Source organism: Sarcophilus harrisii, chromosome 4, assembly GCF_902635505.1.
Source record: "Sarcophilus harrisii chromosome 4, mSarHar1.11, whole genome shotgun sequence".
In the NCBI taxonomy this organism is placed as follows: domain Eukaryota; kingdom Metazoa; phylum Chordata; class Mammalia; order Dasyuromorphia; family Dasyuridae; genus Sarcophilus; species Sarcophilus harrisii.
The window spans coordinates 14,742,170-14,763,573 of record NC_045429.1 but is presented as its reverse complement, the minus strand read 5'-3'; the positions used below and the strand labels follow the sequence as shown (position 1 = coordinate 14,763,573).

Here is a 21,404-nt window from a genome sequence, read left to right as displayed (position 1 = left end):
ACTATTAGTTAACAATTTGACCTTGTAAATTTTCATTTGTTTCAGTGTGTCCAACTCTTTGTGACTCCATGTGAGGTTACCTTTGCAATAATAAACTGTTATTTCTTTCTCCAGCTCATTTTACAGGAGACAGATTGAGGTATACAGGGTTAAGTGATTTTTTTTTTCCAGAGTCCCATAGCTAGGTCTGAGGACAGATTTGAACTTGAAAGATCAGTCTTCCTGACTCTAAGCCTCTATCCACTGCATTACCTAAGTGCTTCCAATTCATGATGCTCTGTGTGTTATATGCTGTGTAACAAGGATACCAGCAAGAAGATAATTTTTATCATCAAGATACTTACATTCTACTGGAAGGAAGGTTATTAAGTTAGTTGACACTCAATGTTGGGTGGTAACCAGGTGATGGTCTTTGTGTTCATGGCAAAAATAAGGTGGTTGAAAAAGTGGAACTTTATGTTGAACATTTTGGAATACTTGGAAGACTTGGAATAGGATGGAATAACTGTGTCAAAGTATGTGAACGACTGCCATAGAGCAAGGGTTTGACTGTTTTCTGCTTATCCCCAGTCATCAGAAATAGCTATAGAAAATTCAGAGGAAAAAGAGTTTGCCTTGCTGGAAAGAATAGTTTCCAAGCCATGCCCCCTCCTTAACCATCCTTTTAAAATCCTGAGTCCCAAGGTGATCTTTACTGCCCCTTCCACTCCATAAAGTTTCTGTAAGTTCTCAGATCCTCCCAAATTCCCACTGCCATATATGGAGAAAATGCCAGAGGTCCCCAGGAACAGCCTTCTTGGTGTCTACGGATCAATTCTATAATCATATATATATTATTCTGATTTTTCCCCTCTCTCTCTCCACCCCCTCCCCCAGATGGCAAGCAATCCTATACATGTTAAATAGGTTACAGTAGATCTTGGATACAATGTATGTGTGTAGAACCAAACAGTTCTCTTGTTGTTCAGGGAGAATTGGATTTAGAAGGTATAAATAACCCGGGAAGAAGAACAAAAATGCAAGCAGTTTACATTCATTTCTTAGTGTTCTTTCTTTGGGTGTAGCTGCTTCTGTCCATCCTTGATCAATTGAAACTAAGTTAGATCTTCTCTTTGTCAAAGAAATCCACTTCCATTAGAATACATCCTCATACAGTATCGTTATTGAGGTATATAATGATCTCCTGGTTCTGCTCATTTCACTCAGCATCCATGAAGTCTTTAGGAATACAAAGAGAAAAATAAAGAATTTCCTTTCTACAGAAAAGAGTCCCTTTGGTTCTCATCTTGGGGACCCCCCCAATCACCTTTTTTCAAAGCTGTTCCCACGCAACCCCCTTGTTTAAACAAAATTCATTATGTCTTAAAGTCCAATAAATTGGAATTCTACCCATACTGTCCATGATTTCAATGAATCCTTTTTTAATAATTGCTCAGAAAATCCTGTCCTTGATACTTGCCCACATCACCTCAAGTCAAACCCTTGGTCTCAGTTTTCTCTTCTTGGAAATGATGACCTGAATCATTATGTGCTCCCATTTTAGATCTTTGACTCTTTTTAGCTTAGGATCTAGAAAGCCCTGGACTACCCATCTAATCGGTTAATCAGTCAACAAGAATTGACCTTGAATTAACTCTCTGCTTTGTGCCAAGCACTGTGCTAAGTATTGGAGATAAAAGTGTGAAGCATCAAGCAGCTTCTTATTCTGAAAAGAGTTTACATTTTAATGGAGAGACAAGAAGTATATTTAAAAATATATCCAGCATAAAATAAGATTTATAAATACACATATACACACTCTTGGGAGCAAGGCAGAAAATGGGGGCTTGAGTCGCATCTTAAAAGAGAAATATTCTGTGAGGCAGGAATAACAGGGAATGGCTTCTGGGGGAATTGCAGAGACAGGAGCTTTAACATAAACAGAGAGGCCAATTTAGCTGGATCACAGAGTTGGGTAAAAGAGAAGGAAAGGCTGTCCAATGAGGTTAGACAGAAAAACTGAAACTAAATAGATTTTATTCTGGTGCACCTAGCTGGTGCTGATCCAAAATCAGGAAGACTCTGCTAGTTCTGAGGTGAACTTCTCATTTGCCAGGAAAATACATATTTAATCTTGTATATTCCACACTATAATGGTAGTTAGGTAGCACAATGGATACTGTGCAGGGTATCCTGCTTCAGTACTTACTATTTGGGTGACCCCAGGTAGTTTACTTCATCCTGTTTACCTCAGTTCCCTCACCTGTAAAATAAATTGAAAAAGAAAATGGCAAACCACTCCAGTATCTCTGCTAAGAAAACCCCAGATGGGGTTCACAAAAAATCAGATGTGTAGATATTTTATTCTAAAGGCAATAGGTAACCCCTGGAAGTTGGTTGAATTTGTGAGTTTCATGATCTTGCCTTAGATAATGAAAAATTATTCTTCTCACAGTTTGTACGTGTGTGTGTGTGTGTGTGTGTGTGTGTGTATTTTATTGGTCCTTAAGAACAGATGAGTGTTTCTAAGAAGATTAGAATCACACTTGTTTCCTTTTTAACAACACTGAGAAGATCTGATCATTTTTTCTGTTTACTTTTTTGCTGGTTGTATTTGCCTCGATAATATCGCTTCAGTGGCGCTATCTTAATTTGAACAAAGGTTTTTCGGAAGTTAAGCTTAATCATTTCTGATCCAGGCTTAATTTCTTACCTCTCTGCCTGTTACAGTTGATTAGAAATTGGCCCTAAGAGCATACATAGTGTTCCCCCTTATGTTTTAAATATAGTGTGTGAATAATTATGTCTGCCATTCAAGCCTCAACTGATTTTCTCTTTTCTTAGACCTAAACTCTAAGGAGGAAGATCTTGCTGTTTTTACTTGCAAAATCTTGAGCTGTGTTCTCATAACCAGTTTTTTTTCTAATTTACTCTCCATCAGCAAGCTACCCGGGGAGGACTGGTGCCATGTAGGGACCCATTCTGCCCCAGGATCAAAGCTAAAAAATAGATGCATGTCTGCACCTCTCTCCACCCTCTCTTTCCCCCTCCTTTCCCCCACATGTCAAAATCAAGATCCTAAAAATTCCCTTCTGGCATCAGGAAACAAGAGGAACAAACCAGTGTATTTCTCTAGGTGACTTCTTTAGAACACAGGTTTTGTTAATAGGCTGAGTTCTGGCACGGAGACACAGAACATGTCTCACAATTGATTTTCTTTATATCTAGTATTTCAGAAAATCACTTGAGATTGATAAATTTCAGTTTTTCCTAGGAATAAAAAAACAACAACAACAACAAAAACAATCAAGGCCCTATTGAGTCCATATTGTATGTGGGAAATTTTAAAGGAAGATATTTGGCCTCCTTTTCCAAATTCTTACTGTTCCTCATTGAAAAGGAAGGAAGAAAAGGACCAGCCTGAACAAGACAATCAGACTCCTTTAGATCTAGAGAGTGGATGGGTGGTGCACCAGACAGAGTATTAGGTCTGTAGCCAAAAAGACCTGAGTTCAAATATCTTCTCAGATGCTGCCTACCTATATGACCCTGGTCAAGTCAATTCACCTGTCTGCCTCAGTTTCCTCATCTATAAAATTTGGATAAAAATAATGCTTATCTCCAAAGGTTGTTGTGAGGGATCAAATGAGATAATAATTGTCAAGTGCTTAGGACTGATGTATCCTAAGGACTAGAGAAATATTAATTGATAATAAATCTCCACAGAATTTTTGCAAGGGAATTTTGCAAGGGAAGTTGGGAGTAGCTTCTGTAGCTGAATCTCTGCATTTTTGCCCCAAAGAAGTGTTTTTCCTTCTTACTTTCTGTCCTTAAGAACTACCTTGAAAAGTGATCGATTTTCCCTTTATCCACTCCAACCCCCACCTCTGCCTTGGAAGTCTTCAAGCAAATGTTAGATGGCCATTCATTAAGCATGTGATTATAAGATGATGTTAGTATATGGGCTGCCCTACATGGCCACTGTGGTTCCTTCTTACTGTTAAGTCCCATCTGTCTCTCAGGAGCATAAACTTAGTCCTATGAAACCTCAGCTTTCTTTCTGGTGTGAAAGAAAAGTGGTTATTATGGAAATAAGGGAGAAAGACAGTCAAAGAAGAAAAAATTAAGCAAAAACACAAAACTATTATGTTGTATACATATACTGATATATTCTCTAATTTCTCTTTTTGACTGTGTATCCATTGTGGAAACATTTCTCCATTGAGGGTAGGATCAGTGTTCTTTGGGAATTTTTAACAGTCCTTTATATATTTTAATTATCGTTTTTATCTATCACGTTAGTATTTTGAGAGCTCTTTAAGGCCATGAGCACCATTCACAAACAAGGCATTCTCCAGTCATCCTGATCTATGTCTTGCTGCTGGATCAGATGGCTCTGGAGGAGAGAATGAGCCTGTGACTTTGCAAAGCCCATTCTCCCTTCAACCCAATTCGATTGCAAGTGATTATATCACCTTCCTGATATCATGGGTCTCTTTGAGGACAAAGGATAAGTGACAAAAACATCAACAAATCACAACATTTGGGAGTTTCAAGGGACTTCATTGGCTATCTAGTCTAGCCCACCACCAAACACCACTGTGACATCCCTACCAAATGGTCCTAAAGTATCTGCTTGAAAAGATCCAAGGAGGGGCAGCCCATTCTTTCTTGGAGCAGTCCACTGAGCCAGTGTTAGGAAGTGGTTCCTACCAACAAACACTAATTAGCTTTTTCCCCATTTCCACCCATAAGGCTCTGGTTTTGACTTCCATATGACTCTTTCATATATTGAAAATAGCTTCACTTCTCCAAGATAAACATTCTATTTCCTCAAGTAGGTTTTAATTAATGGACACAAGGCCATTCACCATCTTGGTTCCCCTGCCCTGGACACTGTTCAGTCTATCAGCCTCCTTAAATTAGAGCACTTAGGACTGAGCCCAACACTCCGAAGGTTCAAAGTGTATGGTACACAGGGAGGTTGTTGCTTCTCCATTCTTGGAAGCTTGGGTCTTCCTAGTAAGTAGGGATGAGCTTAGGTTTTTTGGCTGCCCCATCAAAATGATGACTGATCTCAGGATTGCCATCCTAGATCTTTTTCAGACAACTGTTGCCTCTCCAAACTTATGTTGTTTGTGTGTGTGTGTGTGTGTGTGTGTGTGTGTGTGTGTGTATCAAGATGAGAGACTTTACATTCTGCCCTATTGGCATGGAACCCTAAATAGAGATTAAAAGTCCTTTGGGGTAGAAATGTAGGTGGTTTGAGACTTTAACAGAATCTTATAAAGGTAGAAATATGGTCATTGGGTAGGAAGGATTGCAAGGGAATTTCAGGGCAGAGTCGGCTCATCTAACATTTATTTGGACAAGAATCCTCTCTGCTCCCAACGTGTGAGCATCCGGACTTCATTTAGAAATCCATAATGGAAATCTCATTATCCCCTGACACAATCCATTCCTCTTTCAGGTACTTATAATTATTCATTTTCTCCCTGATATGAAGCTTTAATTTTCTCCATAAAACATCTACTCACTGTTCCTACTGTTGGGTCCAAGGACACCAAATTCTTCCTGTTTTTGAAAGTCCCATAAATACTTGGAGACACCATCTCCCAGTTCCCCCCTCCTTTTACCCTGCCTCTCCCCATCTACATGTACTTAGTTCTATCAAGGAAAGGGCAAGTTTTTTTTCAGAAAGAAGGAAGAAAATTTGGTTGAAAGGGTCAAGGCTATTGAACAGCATGGCTTCCTCCACTTATGGACATCCAGTTGCTTTTCCTTCCTTCCCCCCTCCTTCCCCTCCAAGATCAAAGTGTCCTCTTCACTCTCATATTTTTCTTGTTTATGAGATTAAAGAGAAGATCCAGATTCTCCCTTTTTTGCTCTTTTCTTTTTCCTCCCATGATCGTTCTATTAGACTGTAAGCTCCTATAGGGCCAGAACTGCTTTGTTTTTATCCTTCTATCTCTAGCCCCTAGCAATTCAAGCTAATTTAACCAGCGTTTATTAAATGCCTACAATGTGCCCAAAACTGTGCTAGGTGCTGAGATTACAAAGACAATTGAAACGTCCCTGCTCTCACCAGGTGGCCACAGTGCCTGGCACACAGTAGGCATCCAAGAAATATAGGTTAGCATTTGCTAGGTTTTCCCTCAATGGTATTTCATTTTTCCAAATACACATAAAGATAGTTTCCAACATCCATTTTTGTAGGATTTTAACAACAATAATTGACTAAATCATTTTAGCCAAATGATAGCTTCATTTTACTCATCTCTAAAATGGGGATAATCCTAATTTCCTAACTGACCTTATTGCCTGACTTTTTTTAAACTTACCTAGCCACTTTATAGCAATTTAAGGTCAGCAAATATTGTTTCATTTTCTCCTCTCAACAACGCTGGTAGATACAAGCTATCATTATGTCCATTTTTACAATCGAACAAACTCAAACTGTGGTAGGGCCAGGATCACAAAGTTGTTAAGTGTTTGAGGAAGGATTCAGCTCTTCCTGCCTTCACACCCAACCCTTCCCACTATCCTACCAAGAGAGCTAAACATTTGCTTTGAGTTCTCTGGGACAGTGAGATTTGAAGCATTCTTGCTATCTTGCTAAACCTCTTTGGAACTGGAAATCCGGGTCATTCAGCCATTAAGTGGAAATGGTCCTTCCCTGCCGAGAGCAAGAGCCTACGCTCTAGTTATGTTCTGAAACCGAGGTTTTGTCTCCTTTCCGTTTCAGGACGAGGCGCCCCAGATAGTCGACCATATTCTGGCAGCAGATGAAGCCAAGGGCGGAGAACCCCTTCCTGACACTGTATGTACCTGCTCTGCTCATCTTGGTTCATGGGGGATTCACGGTTAGTTATGATTGCTCGGGGCTGCCGCCGTTATTACTGACTGATCTGGCGTCAAGGCCATGTTGCCTAAGGGCTGCACCAAGACCACTACGTGGGGCCAAAGGGAGAAGATCCAAAGGCTCCCACTCTGCACCCGAGTTCTCCCTTGTAGACCCAATTCCAGTCATCCCCATCCAATACACATGGCTTTAAGTATAGACCAGAGTTGAATCTTGTTTAAAGCATTGGATCCTTCATGGGGGAGAAGCTACTACTTGCTTAGTTTACTTGGAGTAGCCTTGAAGGTCACAGCTCCAAATCAGGTCTAGTCGCCCTTTCTGAGTCACGGACCCCTTCCTTGAACGGAATCGGGAAAGCCGTGACCACTTAGAAAATAAAGTCTTGATTTCATTTTTGGAAAGACAAGGATTACAGTTATTGAAAGAGAGTTTTCAAAATACTAAGTTGTTTTTCAAAGTCCCCAACATCCAGGTAAAGAACCCCAGCTTGCTGTGCTCTAAAGCAGGGATTCCAACCTGATGTGACAGCCCCCTCCTTGTCATCCCCTGCCCCACACCCCCACCTGCCAGAAGCTTTCCCAAGCAGCCTTTCATCTGCACCTCGGCACCAACTCATGACTCACCCAGAGCTGGTATTTTTGTCTTCTCGACAAATCTGAAAAAGCCGTAAATGACTTGTCCAAAATCACATAGCTTATTACTGGCAGGGGTGCGTTTGAACCCAGCCTGTGGAGGCTGATGCAACATGACCCAGGTGTGTCCCGGGCCTCCTGGTAGCTGTTAAGTTAGTGACTTCTCCAGCTCCCGCTTTCTTCTCGTTTGACTTGTCTCCCACACTTACCTCATTGCCACAGGCCAGATATAGCACAGTGGCTTTAATTTAATGAAAAGAAGTAAGCGCAGGAAGTGAGAGCTCTGAACCACTTGGGCTTCATCCAGCCCTGTTGGACCCCTGCCCTTCTCCAGTCTGACAGGGTCCAGCTCCCAGTCTTGGCCCTCTAATGTCCCAGTCACCTCAAGGACTCACTGGCCCAAGTGAACGTGTGCTTCAAGGTCCTTCTGAAGCAAAGAGCCTCACTCAGAAACTGTCGTGCTTCCCCTTGCCTTTTATATGGGAAGAAACAGGTCTGGAGACACAGGGAACTAGTGACAGAAATGAGTTGGTAAACAACTGTGTCCAAAGCAAACAGCCATGGATAGACAGATGGATGAAGAGAAAGAGACAGACCGAATGGATAGATGGAAAGCCAGAGAGTCAGATAGGTAGAAAATAGGGGGATAGATAAATAGATGGCAAATAGATGCGGAGTATAAAATGGATAATTAGATAAAGATAAAACACATAGAATGAATAGTGGCTAGATAGATGGATGGAATGGATCAATAGAAATAATAGATAAAATGTATAGATAGGAAATAGATGGGTAGAATAGATAGAATGGATAGATAAGTGAAAGATATTTGTCATTCTGTTTTGAGTTGTGGTTTTACCTGGGATATTCTATTTAGTTAGAGTTGCAGGGATCTGAGTGGGGCATATAACCCAACCCCCTGTCATTTCAGTTGGGGAAGCCGAGGTCCCAAGACAATTAAGGGGCATGCTTAAGGCCAAAAAGGCTTCAGCTATTACTCTGAATAATATATTCTGATGTGAACCATTGAAAGATTTCATTTGTCCACATTCTCTGAGGACCTCAATCTGTCTAATTTGCCCCGTGGAGTTTATAGAAGACTCCAGTTCAAATCCTGACTCCCACTTAGAGTTTTGACTTTGATCAATTGACTTATTCCTTCTGGGCCTCAGTTTGTTCTTCTGTTAAATAAAGGGATTGAGAAGACACAAAGTGAAACGGAAACAATCCCCACATTTGGAATCAAAGACTCCGTACACTGGCTATTTGTGAGCTTTTGCACGTTGTGTAACTTCTTCGAATCTCCATTTCTTTCATTAGATTATATCCTTTAGATGCCTGGTGCCCTCCCCGGCTCTGACAACTCTAAATTATAAAGCCAAAAGGCATTTGTGGGGAAGTGAGTTGGATTTTATTCCATTTAGGTCTAGTTATTGGTAGTGACAATTTTAAAGATCCATTTACTAAAATTTTCTTCTCCATTTCAAATCCCACACTTGGGGTTCCCCCGCTTCTCTAATGATCTTAAAAGGGCCATCTAGGTGACACAGGGACTAAAGTGCCAGTCCTGGGATCAAGAGGACCTGGATTCAGATCTGGCCTAAGACATTTACTGGCTGTGTGACTCTGGATAAGTCTTAATCCACTCAAGAAGGAAATGGCAAACCATTCCAGTATCTTTGCCAAGAAAAGCCCATGAACGTATAGTTCGTAGGTCATGGAGAGTCAGACATGACTGAACAACTAAATGATTACAGTGTCCTTAAAAATATCAATTTAGAAACTTCACCACCTTCTCAGCTCCCTGCCTCAGATAGTATTAACCTTCTAGGGAATCAATATTTGTAACATTTTGGAGAGAAAATTCAGAGGAGAAAACCATTATTGTCTTAATATTCTTATTCTTGTCAATTATATACATTTTTTAAAAGCCCCAAAAAGGATATTTCAGACCCAATAGACCCTTGGGGTTTCTAGAAAATTCTAAGCTCCATTTCATGCAAAATTTGATAGTTCTAATTAAAAGTGCAAAGGAAATGCCACGGGAAAGCTCACCCAACTTTTGGTGGGCGAGTATCACGTTCTCCCAATGGAAATAGTCACGGCTTGGATTTTTCACGTTTCAGCATCAGGACCCGTTCTTTTAATAAGTGCTTTCCATAATGGGGGATGTGGTAGGGGACAATTTGGTTCATTCCACAATCAACAAGCATGTAGTAGGCTCTTAATGTGTGCCAGCGGTGGTACTAAACGCTGAGGATACAGAGTTATGCTAAAGGAGCTAATGCTCTATCAGCACTTCCATTATCAGTACTCAGATCTGTCAGACATGGAATACATCCTGGGCCATCATGGTCATCTTGATTTTTGTCTTCCCCATCTACTAGATGTCCCAAGTGTCCTTAATTTTTTTATTTTGTCCTAAGTGAGATTTGAACTCTGATCTTCCTTTGCACAAGATTTCCTCGAGAGTCTTTGGAGATCTAAGCCTTTCTAAGTCCTAACCCTCCAAATATGATCAGAACCATTTTCACTCCTTATTCCACCTTGAGCCTGATGAATCATTTGTTCTCTTCCTTTTCCAGACTGCCGGCCAGGTGAAACAACCCAAATACTCTACTAAAAAGCCCATTGGCTCCGAGGAGATCTCTCTGGCACCCTCTTCCTCGTACTGTTCCACAGACATGGAGTTCGCAGGCTACGGTAGGAGGCTCTTCTGAGATCCTTGACAAATCCCTTTAAGGCACATGTTGCCAGGAGGGGTTTTGGTTCCAGCTCGAGAAGCTAATATTTGTTTTCTTCTTCATCTCTTGCCGGCTGATGCTGCGTTCCTTGAGGTCTGAAAAATAGACAGAGTGAATAATGGATTCCACCTCCCCCACCTCCCCCACCTCCTTTGCTTTGCCTGTATAAGAGGCAGTTGAGTGATGGAATATTTAAAGCATGGAGGAACTCACCAGTGACACAGACTGGGATTAAGACAATTGCCTCTGAGGGTCTTTTGCATATTTTATCATAATTCTTGTCTCCCGCGCAGCTCAGCCATCAAGTGGTGATTTTTCAAAGGACTGACTATGCTATTAACTCTTCATTCACCTGTGCTGCTACATCCCGAGCACTCCCATCCCAGATGAAGGCATCTCTCATAGAGAGCTTGCTTTGGTTGAAAGCTCTACTAATCAGAGCCCAACTGAGATCTAAGAATTAGGTTAAAGTTGCCTCCAGGTAGCCATTATACATTGTCATTCATTTGTGGAGGAGCCTTGGATGCCTGCTTGATGTAGAGCTCTCTGCTTAGCTGCAAAGGAATAATCCTTCTAAATGTGACTTTTTGGGAAGGAGGATGAGCCAGCACACATGGCTGTACCACACGGTATCTTATTCTAAGCAAAGTACTGAGCAAAATTCTACTTGAAGTCCGAGGGAGGTTGTTAGCGGACCAGGGATGCCTGATGGGGCTCCATCGAGAAGATATCATTATAGGAAGATAGGGCCAGAGCATCCTGGATGGATTATAATCTGCATTACTACCAGGGTCAGTGACTTCAAGAGCCACTGGGGCTTTTGTCTCGGCAGAGGTAGAATTTCAGAAGGGAGGACATCTGCTTCAGAAACAAGATAATCCTGGATTTATTCCAGGAGCAGAGATTGGCTCAGTTTACCTTTATATAGAGGGGAGTAACGTCTGAGATTAGAAAGGGATGACAGCAGCGAATTCCATAGGATCTCGCTCCCTAATCCTGGAAATGTTCACTTTTGGTGGAATAGTTAATGAGTGTCTGACAGCGCCAGAGAAATGGGATGTTGGCTGTGCTTCCTGGGAAGGGGCTATTCCCTCCTCTGAGGAAGAGTCACACCAAAGTCGAGGAAAGGCGGAGGGCCTTCGGGATTCCTCATGGGTCTGAGCCAGCCTTTGTTCACTCTGGGACTTCCTCATTCATCATTATGTTACCCAAGTCTTTCATAAGTGATTGGTTCTTCACAAACGCCTCCTTTGGCTTCTTACATCCCTGACTTAGACGCTTCTCTGAATTTTCTGCAATTCAGACTGTTTTTCTCTAAGTCAAGTAAGAGAATGAGTTAATGGGGACCTCACTGGCCACTCCTGAACAAGAATCCTCCACAGTGAGCCTCTGCTCAAAGGCCTTCCATGAGGGAGAGACATCCCACTAAGGGACAGCTCTCCCTGGGAGCCTAATCCGCTCCTCTTCCTTTTCCCCCTTTTGTTCCCATTTCTACCCTCCAGAGCCAAGCGGCCCAGTCCTGTCTCTCCCCAGATAAGACACGGGTTCTTGTGACGCCTGGGCAGGGTGACCTTTTTTGGGAAGATGCTACCTGAAAATTCCACATGCTAAAGAATCATGCAAAATGTGTTTTAAAAAGTCACTAGCTTTTGTTTTGATATCGCCTCCATTTCCCTCTGCTCTCTAGCAAAACTTCCCTTGAGACAAAACGTTTTTAAAAGCAAAAGCAGTTCAATAAATCGCCAAATATAGTGCAATTGACTGGTCCACAGAGTTGCCACCTCTGCAGTTTCTTGAATTTTTGGTAGCCAAGAAAGTTGGCTGTGACTTCCATTTGCTGCCTCCTTTTTGTACATGTGCTTCCCATTCACGCTGTTCTAGTCATTTTTTCAGCATTTTCCCATTTCTCCTTTCTTCACCCAGGAACCATCAATCATTCAATCAGCAAACATTCATCAGGCACTTAGTATGTTCAACAAAGAGTGCTAGACTTCATATAAATATGCCTTCCCATGCCTGACTGCATTCTTCATAGTCATCATTTCATACATTTCAGCGGGACGCCATTTCATTCGTCTACCACAATTTATTTAACCATTCCCCGACAGATGGATGTCTTCAAAACCAAACCAAACAAAAAACTAATGAACCTTCGGAATCATTCCTTTTGGGGTTTTGTTTGTTTGGAGAAAGGGCTACACATGTTCTTCATTTAAAAAAAAAAAAAAAAAAAAAAAAAAAAAAAACTTTTATTAATGTCTTTTTTCCTTTATAACAATTTACCTTCTAATATACCCCTTGAAGTCTCCTTGATAACTAAAGGGGGGAATGGAGAAAAAGAAAGGAGAAGAAACAGACCGAAAAACCATGAGTTTGCTGCAGTTCCCCTCTTCCCTGCCAGATAGAAAAGTGTATATTTTGTTGTCTGGTCTCTAGAATCTAAAGATAATCCCATTTCTTTCCTTCCTTTCCTTCCTCTCTCCCTCTTTCATTTGTCCTCCCTCCTTCCCTTCGTTCCTTTTTCAGGTGTTTTGCAGATTCCATTGTCGGTGGACCCAGCCACATGCCCTATCGTCCCTGGACAAGAAATGATTATAGAGATCTCCAAGGGACATTCTGGCCTTGGTCTCAGCATTGTAGGAGGAAAAGATACTCCGCTGGTAAGTTTCTAGAAGGGAAATATCCTCTCTTTGCTTCCCTGTGGACAATGTCCTTTTGTGTTGGGGAAACCCTGTTTCATCCAGCAACTCTTTCTTCTGTCCTTTGGCCAGTATTGAAGGATGTTTCTCTCTCAGGGATTGTCCAAGATGCCCTCTGAAAATGTGGGCTGCATTGCATGAAATCTCCTCAAGGAGGGACCGGGAAGCATCAGGCTCTCACCCCTGGCGCCAGCCTGGATTGCTAGGGTCTCCTTTGCACTCGTTTTAGTAGGTGCTAAGACTAGCTTAGTGCATGGACCCAGCAGAGCACTCCTCAGGAAATCCAGAGGGATGCCACCTTCTCCCACATTCAGCCAGCCAGACCATATTCAATCTTAAAATTCATCTCAAGCCACCTTTTAAAAATCAGGGGTTTGGGCTCATTTTCTCATAGCCCAACTGGTTCTAAAATCCTCTGCTTCTTGTAAAGATGGATCTGCCTAGAATCCATGACTAAGTTACACAAGTCACAAAGGCCCCTGTGGTTCGGGGAAAGAGGGCTAGATTTGGAATCCCAGGATCATGAGGATGTGACTTTGGGGCTTTCCGTGGCTCCTCTGGGCCTCAGTTTCCTGTTCTGTAAAATGAAGTGTTGCACTTATGGCCTCAAAGGTTTCTCCCAATTCTAAGTCTATGATCTTCTGATTCAAGGGGAAGTGAAATCACAAAGTCACAGATCTCAGAGAGACTTCAGAAGCCAAGAGATCACCTTCCCTTGCCCCTGCCTCCTCCGGCATCCTCCCCCACAAAGATCTAAAATGGTGCTGTCAATTATTTGAGTGGAAAGGCTTGGCATGGCCCCGGAGGCTGGGGCATATGTCTCCAGGAGCTATTTGGGACATCCAGGAAGACCAGAATTTGAATCTTGCCTTAGTGAATTACAGTAGCCCCATCACATGGGTGTGGAGAGAATGTCTTTGAAAGCCTTCTCTGCAATCTCCAGGTACTTTTTGATTCCTTTTCCAGATTAGGTTTTTTCCCTGCTTTTTATATAGTGGAACAAGTGTCATCTGGCCATTAGATCATCTGCTTTTACCTGGAAGGAAGCCATTGCTGAGCCCATCTCTTGACAGCAGCCTTCCTTCTCACTCCCGTGTCTCTTCCCATCATGCTTAGCAGGCGTCTGCTCTTGAGGTCTCTTGTCTATTTGATGAGAGCAGAAGGCAGAGGCTGTTCTCTGAATTTTTCATCCCCCCCAGTGCCTGAGGGCAGGCTCCTGGAAAAAGTGCTGGCCTTGGAGGCAGAGCAGCTTATTATTGGAAACTGATTCGCTGTGTGGCATCTTGGGGGCAAGCCCTCCGCTGGGGGGTTGGCAGCAGCTCTACGCCAGCTCCGGGTGGGAGATCCTAACTTACTTAACCGCTCTGGCCTTCAGTTTTCTCACTTGTAAAATAAAAGAGTCGGAGAAGCTCTCAGCTCTACATGTAGGATATTATGAGGCTATGAGAAAGTCCTGGAGTCCAGGGGCAGAGCCCATCCTCCAGCCATCGCCTCCTCCTCACTCTCCAGCTCTCTGGCCTCCACAGGGCTATGGATGCTTCATCCCTTCCTCTCTCCTGTAGCCCAACGATGCACCATAAACAGTGCTTCTTTACTGTTGCCAAGAATCTGGGGGGAGAATTCCTTACCATCCATTTGGAGTTCATGAACTCCAGAACTTCCAGTTCTGGCATAAGTCCTCCAGTCCTTCTGAAGGATAAGCAGCCCTTAGAAAGGTCTGGGGACTTTTCCAGTGTGGTGTGGACCTTTTCTTTTCTGATTTCAAAGTTATACGCCTAGAGGATCATGTATTACCCCGAGACTAAATGGCACATAGGAGAAAGAGCTAGGGACTCATTTAATGGGCAAAATCATCAATAACTGGAAAAGGGATTCCCCCCATCTTTTTCCCAATATTGGCAATATACAGGTCTATAATTGCTGCCATATTCTCCATTCCTTTTCTTGAATTGCCTCCACTTAGGAGAAAGATGGTAACTGGGAACAATTAGGGCAACTTCAGTGAAATTCTGGAAAATGGTGAGCTCTAGTACTCATCCATATTTCCAGATCTGACCTTGATTGTCCCCTTGAGTGAGCAGGCTTTCCCTCATCAGCAGTGCTACGGTGGGAGCGTATGGATTCTAAAACTTGTTCTTTCTCTCGGCTTAAGACCTGGGATCCCTGCTGGAGTCACATTAGCCAGGAGAGGAGAGCAAGCAGTGAGCCCTCACACCTTTGTGGCTAGTGAATGTTCCTATGAGGGAGCATTCTGTCTGAGTGACAATATTCCATACTTGTGCTTGAATGTAGTCAATCAACAGGCATTCATGAAGTGCTTTAGTAAGCAACGTGCGAAGCACCAAGGAGAGAGAAATAGCCAGACGGGCAAACCCCATGTAGCTTCCCACAGTCCTCTTCTAGGGTAGCTTTAAAAATGAATTTTATTCTTTAGTTTTTCATTTTGTTTCTCCCTTTCATTTCCAAATATATCCCTCCTCACTCCTCTGTGTAGCAATGCCTTCCTTAGAATAAAAAAGAGGGAAAAAGCAGTTCAATTTACCCAGTGTCCCATAATATAATAATAGTTAGCCTTTAGAAAGCACCTTCCAGGTAGATCATCATATTGATTCTCAAAACAACTCTGTGAGGATGATGCTTTTATAATCTTTTTCAAGAGGGGAACCCTGAAACCTAGACTACCCAGCCATACATCTGCTCATTGGCTTATTGATATTTGAACTCAGTTCTTCCTGACTCTAAATCCAGAATTCTATCCCCTGTGCCCTCTGTCTACCTCCTGATAGCCAAGTCTGGCCCAGTATCCCACATTTTTCACCCACAGTCACCATATGTTAAGAAAAGAAGGAAGTGGATTTTCTCCAACTCAGTTTCTTCAGCCAGGAGTTTACTGTTGACTTGGATGAGGATGATGATGGTGCTGGTGGTCATGATAATGTGACAGTGGTGATGGGAATGGGGATGGTGAGGTCTCAAGAGAGCTACTGGGGAGCAAAGAGATTGAGTGGGTTATATACTCAGTGTGAGTCAGTCATGAGACCTGGGCAGCAGGAAAGCTGTGTGGGCTTAGGACACACTGAGGGAAGCCTAAGGTCTAGAATAAAAGACACAATCATTCTATCACATCTCTTGATAGGAGCAGGGGAACTTCCACTTCCCTCAAGCCTGGGGTCTCTTATCCAGACCTGGCTCCCTTTTTCTCCCAGCTTCAAAGACCCCATTGTTCCCTCAAACGATTCCATCATGATTTTAGTTGTCACTCATGGACTACGTGGTACTGGGGAGTTTAACCCCAAGGCTAGGCCCCCAGGAAAGGCAGGTCCTTCTGTAACCTTCATGATCACATGAACCAGAGTTAGTAACAATGATGATCAGCCACCCCTTTTCCTGTACTTCGTGGGGCTCGCCTTTTCTTTTCACGGAAATAAAGGCCAAACTCCTTGTCTCCTGCCCTGAGCACCACCCCAGAAGCTTAAGCTTGGCTTCGGGGGCCACTTTGACTTTGCTTGAATGTAGTCCTTCAACTGTTCAAACTTCTGAACAAATTGATGTATATGGATCCCTATATATTTAAGTGAACCCAAGCGAGGGGAAGGAGCACTCATTGTTTTCCATGTGACCGAGTGTTTTATTTGATTATTTCCCGCAAGATGAACTCTGTGCAGTATATATATATATTTTTAATTTCGTTTGCTTTGGCAGCCCACCCCTAAAAGTTGAGCTTTCTCTGCCATTATTGCTTAAGTCATATATTTTTACACCAAACATCTTATTACCTCGGTTTTATTATTTTAAAATCAAAGCAGAGTTTACAAATGTCCATGACTACAGAGCAAAGGAATGTTAATGAATGGTGCCATTGAATAATCTCAGTTGGGGCAGTTCTGACCTTACAGAACATAACTGTAAGCAAAAGTAGGAGGCAGGCTGAGAAAAATTTATATAAATAAGGAGCAGATGGAACCACAGGGGCCTATAAAATGTAAAGCAAATATTATCCATTTCCCGAAAATAAATCTATATTTCAGTATGAAAAATTATATTCATATTGATGATGTGGGCAAACTTTCTTATGAACCTTGGCAAGTGACCCCTGTCCATAATAAGATTTTGCAATTCAATGGAAAACAGGTTCCCCTTTGACCTCGTGAAGAGAAACATTTCAGTATTGCAACCCATAAAATGGTCTTACATGAGACCACCGATTCATTCTCTTTATTATATTGGCTGTTTTACTGCCGAGATATTTAGCTGAACGTTTCAGATTGCTGTTAATATTGGACGAGCGTCAGCAGTCAGGAGGTGAGAGTCTTGGGGTTGGGGCCAGTGGGAAGGAGAGCTGTTTTGCCCGTGGTATTATATAAGCTTGTCATGGGGGAATATCTTTCTCAGTCTCCTAGCCCCACTACTAGCGCCTTTCCCCTGGGATAGTTTTGTATGTATCATTTTTAAAAAAACGTTATTTCCCCAATTAGAATCTGAGTCTTGAGGGCTGGAACTTGTTCACATGGCCCGGCCGATTGGTTCCCCTTCCTACTTTGAGATTCCCGGATTCCTAAATCATAAAAATCTTTAAATCATTATCTGAGAGGGATGATTTCATTGAGTCAACAGAGCAATCAATTAGTCCACATTTTGCCTTCTTTTATGTCCCCAACACCTAGCGTGGTGTCTGCCAAATGGTAAGCGTTTATTAAATGTTTGTTAATTGATTGGAAAACTTTGTGCTCAGCACAGGGCCAGGGCCCACGGGAAGTAATTAGGAAGTGCTTGTTGACCGATTAACTGACAGCGTCAAGGATGAAAGGAGCCGGAGAGTCTGTTGCACCCAACTCATACCTGTCCACATTTTCCCTTCCTAACTATAAATGGTTGTCTAATTCTCCTAAATGCTAAAATTTCCATCAGTAAAGAAACTTTCCCTACAATTCTCAGAGAGGGGTTTCTTTATGCTAATGAAATCATTCCTATTCCTATTCAAATAGGGAAACTGCTGTCAGTATTGATTACATATTATCAGCACGGCCAATATTATGTCTGGCGCTTTAGTGATATAAATAAAATATGCTGCCGGCAGGAACTCGATGCCTCTCGTATCACGCTGTTTATGTTATGGCGTCTATTATGTCTGCAGAAAAGGGCTTAGCCTTCATTAGCAAGGAGGCAATAGGCATCCCAGTTAAATCAATCAATCTTCTGCAGACCTGGAAAGATCCCCTTGTAAAAGACCTTCTACCTCCCCCCAAAAAACCCAAAACCCAACAACAAACGAACAAAAACCAAAAATTAACAGGAAAAAAACAGAATTCCCCCATAAAAGGGTGATTGTGGGTACTCGGCAATTCATGGGAGCCCTTCTTTGCTAATTCCCCAAGTGCAAGGGTGCCTGAAAGCCTCGGGGCCTTTCAAGTTTATAATCACAATCCACTTGCCTCTTTGTGGTGTGGTTGGTATGTTTATTAATGATACTGTTATCTGCATGATGGCAGCTTTACCCAGAAGGAAAAGGATGGCTGTTTTCTTTGTATCAGGCACACTGAAACACGGGAATTCCCCTCGCTGCTACTTCAGGGTTTAGTTCCCCCGAGAACCCCAGGCAAATCATTTGTGGGGTTCACTGATAAAGAAGTCTGTTACGGTAACTGGAGTCCCTCAGATTGACATAGAAATCAGTATAAATAATGGCTCTGGAGTCAGACAACAAATCCTGCTTTTGATGGTCATTGCCTGGGTGACCTTGGAGATGCTAATTCATTTCTCTGGGCCTCAGTTTCCCCATCTGCAAATGAAGGAATTGGTGGTTGGCCCAAACAGAGCTTTTGTTTTAGTGATCCAGGAGCTCCTTAGTCAAAGCTTCTTGTGAGTTTTTTTCTTCCTGTAATTTTGTCCTTTTTTCTCCTTGCAGCTACTAATTCACTCCTCTGCCCCAAATCAGGTACTCCTTCTTTGCCAAAACTGACCCTCAGGAATAAATCCACTGCCCTCAGAATGATAACTAGTTTGGTGTGCGTGTCAGCCAGTGTATACCTGACCATTGGGCCTGACCCTCTTAAAATCGAATGGAAACCCAGTTTTGGACCTCAAGCTTCTCACTCCTTTTTGTCTTTGTAGCCTCAGGGGCCATTCCCCTCCACACGCTGGACTCTTGGACTTCCGCCATTTCTGAGAGTGGGAGGGAATTCCATTGAGGCTGGTCCCACTAAAAAGTATCCTAAGTATGAGAGCCTTAGGAGGTAGATTGTTCACCCAGGGTGACCAGCTCCCAACAAAGGATGGACGATCATTTGTTTTGGGTGTGTGAGGTTTTTTAAAACTTAGTTTTATTTCTTTTAATCAACAAAAATCTAGATTCCCTCCTTCTCAATTGTCTCTCACCAAGCTAATGAAAAGCAAAAAAGAAAATCAAGTGTTCAGAGTCCAACAAGATAATTCCTTAATTGCCCAAGGCCCGAAGCATCTCTCTATTTTGCTTTACTTACTTCCTCTGCCTCAGTTCAGACAAGTAGATGACCATTTGTGAAGGACATAGTATAAGATCCTCCACTAATTGGCCCCTTAAGTTCTCCTTCCTACTTTGAGATTCTAGGATTCCAAGCTCAAATCATTATCCAAAAGGGATCATTTCCATTTGGCCAACAGAGGAAACAGTTAATCAACATTTACCGAGCTCCTGCTGTGTGCCAGACCACAGTGAAGGAGGCCCTGCCCTCAAGAACCTTACATCCTAATGGGGGAAGATGACTCACATCAAGGAGTCTTGGGCAGGAAAGACTTGAACTCAAGTCTTGGGAAGTTTGGGGAAGTTTGGGAAGTCAAGAACTGGGGGATGGATCCAAAGGGAAATTGACTGGCACAGGTCTGGGAGGAGCAGGCGGAGGATTGTTGGGTTCTGTTTCAAGCACAGAGGGGTGGCAGGGGAGATACCAACAAAGCAGATGGGAGATGTCCAGAATGGAGAGGGAGAGAGCATGGTCCGAGGCTAACTTCAGACAGATTACTCATTCACCAGTCAGGCTAGCTCACCCAGAGACAGCCAGGTGACTCAGTGGATAGGGCCCTGGGCCCAGAACCTTCCCTACTTCAAATCAAGCCCCAGACACTTACTAGTTTTTGACCCTCAATAAGTGGGTTTCTTCCTCTTTAGAAAGATCATAACAATACCCACCTCACAAGTCGTTGTAAAAATCAACTAAAATCTGCCTAGCACTTGGCACAATGCCCAGCTCATAGTAGGTGCTTGATGTATATATTCCCTCTTTCTGTTCCTCCTTCATTCCCCCAGCTTCTCAGCAGGAATTCCACAGCAGTGTGTATTAATTCCCCCCACCTTCCTCCCTTCCGGGCAGGTGGAGAGAACCAGGGCTGGGGGCATTTGGCAGGATACCCAGGGTGTTGATGCAGTTAAATTTTACTGAAATGAATCGATGCCCCAAATAAGTCTTCAGACTCCAAAATAAATATACTTTTCCCTTTATCACTCTTGGTGGCAGTGAGGATGATAATCCATAGCATTTATAAAGAGCTTAAGATTTGAAAAGTATTTTACAAATATCTCAGTTAATCCTCACTACTATGCTGTGAATTAGGGGCTCTTAGCCCCATTTTATTCTCATGAAGAAACTGAGGCAAGCAGTGATTAAGTGACGTGCCCGGGTTAACTCAGCCAATAAGTGTTTGATGCTGTATTTGAACTAGGTCCTTCCTGACTCAAGTGGCCCATTCACTATCCCATCTTTCTCATCTCTGGCACGTTGTAGCTTCAGGACCGAGTGTCTTAAAGTCCTTAAATCCTTCTATTTATCACCGTGTCAGTTCAGGAGACATTATTTATTCCAGCAGCCAAAAAGAAGACTCTCCAGACCATACATGCCCCCACCTAGACAAATGGCCCTCGAGCGTCCGAGAAGCGACGAGTAGAAGCCAGTGGGATTCCGCCCAGAGTTTTTACTTTCTCATCATTTCACTTAAACTGTTGGGAGATTCGCAAAGAGAGAGACTGGGTGCAGTGGGGTCCGTGACGGGATGTCGTGTCGTAACTGCTCCCGGTTATTGCCAATGAGGAAGCCAGAGGCTGGCTCGAGCGAAGCTCTCTCAGAGATGCCCAGTCCTGTTGAGGATCGTACTTGAGCCGAATTCACCTCATTTGAATTTGTTCCCCAAATTCCCAAACCTTCTACCGGGAGGAAAAGAAGGAAATAAATACAGGGTCAAAAATCTTAGTCCTGGAACTATAGGTGACTTTTAACCTGATTCTTGTTTTCGTTCCCATAGGGAGAAAAGCCCTCCATTTCTGGATTCAAATTTCCTAATTTCTTTTGTCCCTCTTTTTTGCCCTGCCATTGTCAGCCTTCCCCTGAAATCCCGGGTTCAGTTTTGGCCGGGTTAGAAAGGATCTTGATAACCTACCAAGTATCCAGAGGTTGACCCCAGCATTATGAAGAGCCCAATTGGTCAGAAGACTCTGGGCCAGACTGGGTGCCCGGGATCA

The 21,404-nt window shown here is 42.8% G+C and overlaps 1 protein-coding gene across 4 annotated transcripts in view; it reads left to right on the top strand.

The window, feature by feature from the left end:
- PATJ (PATJ crumbs cell polarity complex component) overlaps positions 1 to 21,404 on the top strand; it is a 329,924-nt gene that overhangs the window by 265,951 nt on the left and 42,569 nt on the right. For all 4 annotated transcript variants that reach the window (XM_031969002.1, XM_031969001.1, XM_031969004.1 and 1 more), the window contains exons 32-34: positions 6,725 to 6,799; positions 10,059 to 10,176; positions 12,744 to 12,877. In XM_031969002.1, the coding sequence (XP_031824862.1) occupies positions 6,725 to 6,799; positions 10,059 to 10,176; positions 12,744 to 12,877 (327 nt within the window). The remainder of the gene's footprint in view (positions 1 to 6,724; positions 6,800 to 10,058; positions 10,177 to 12,743; positions 12,878 to 21,404) is intronic.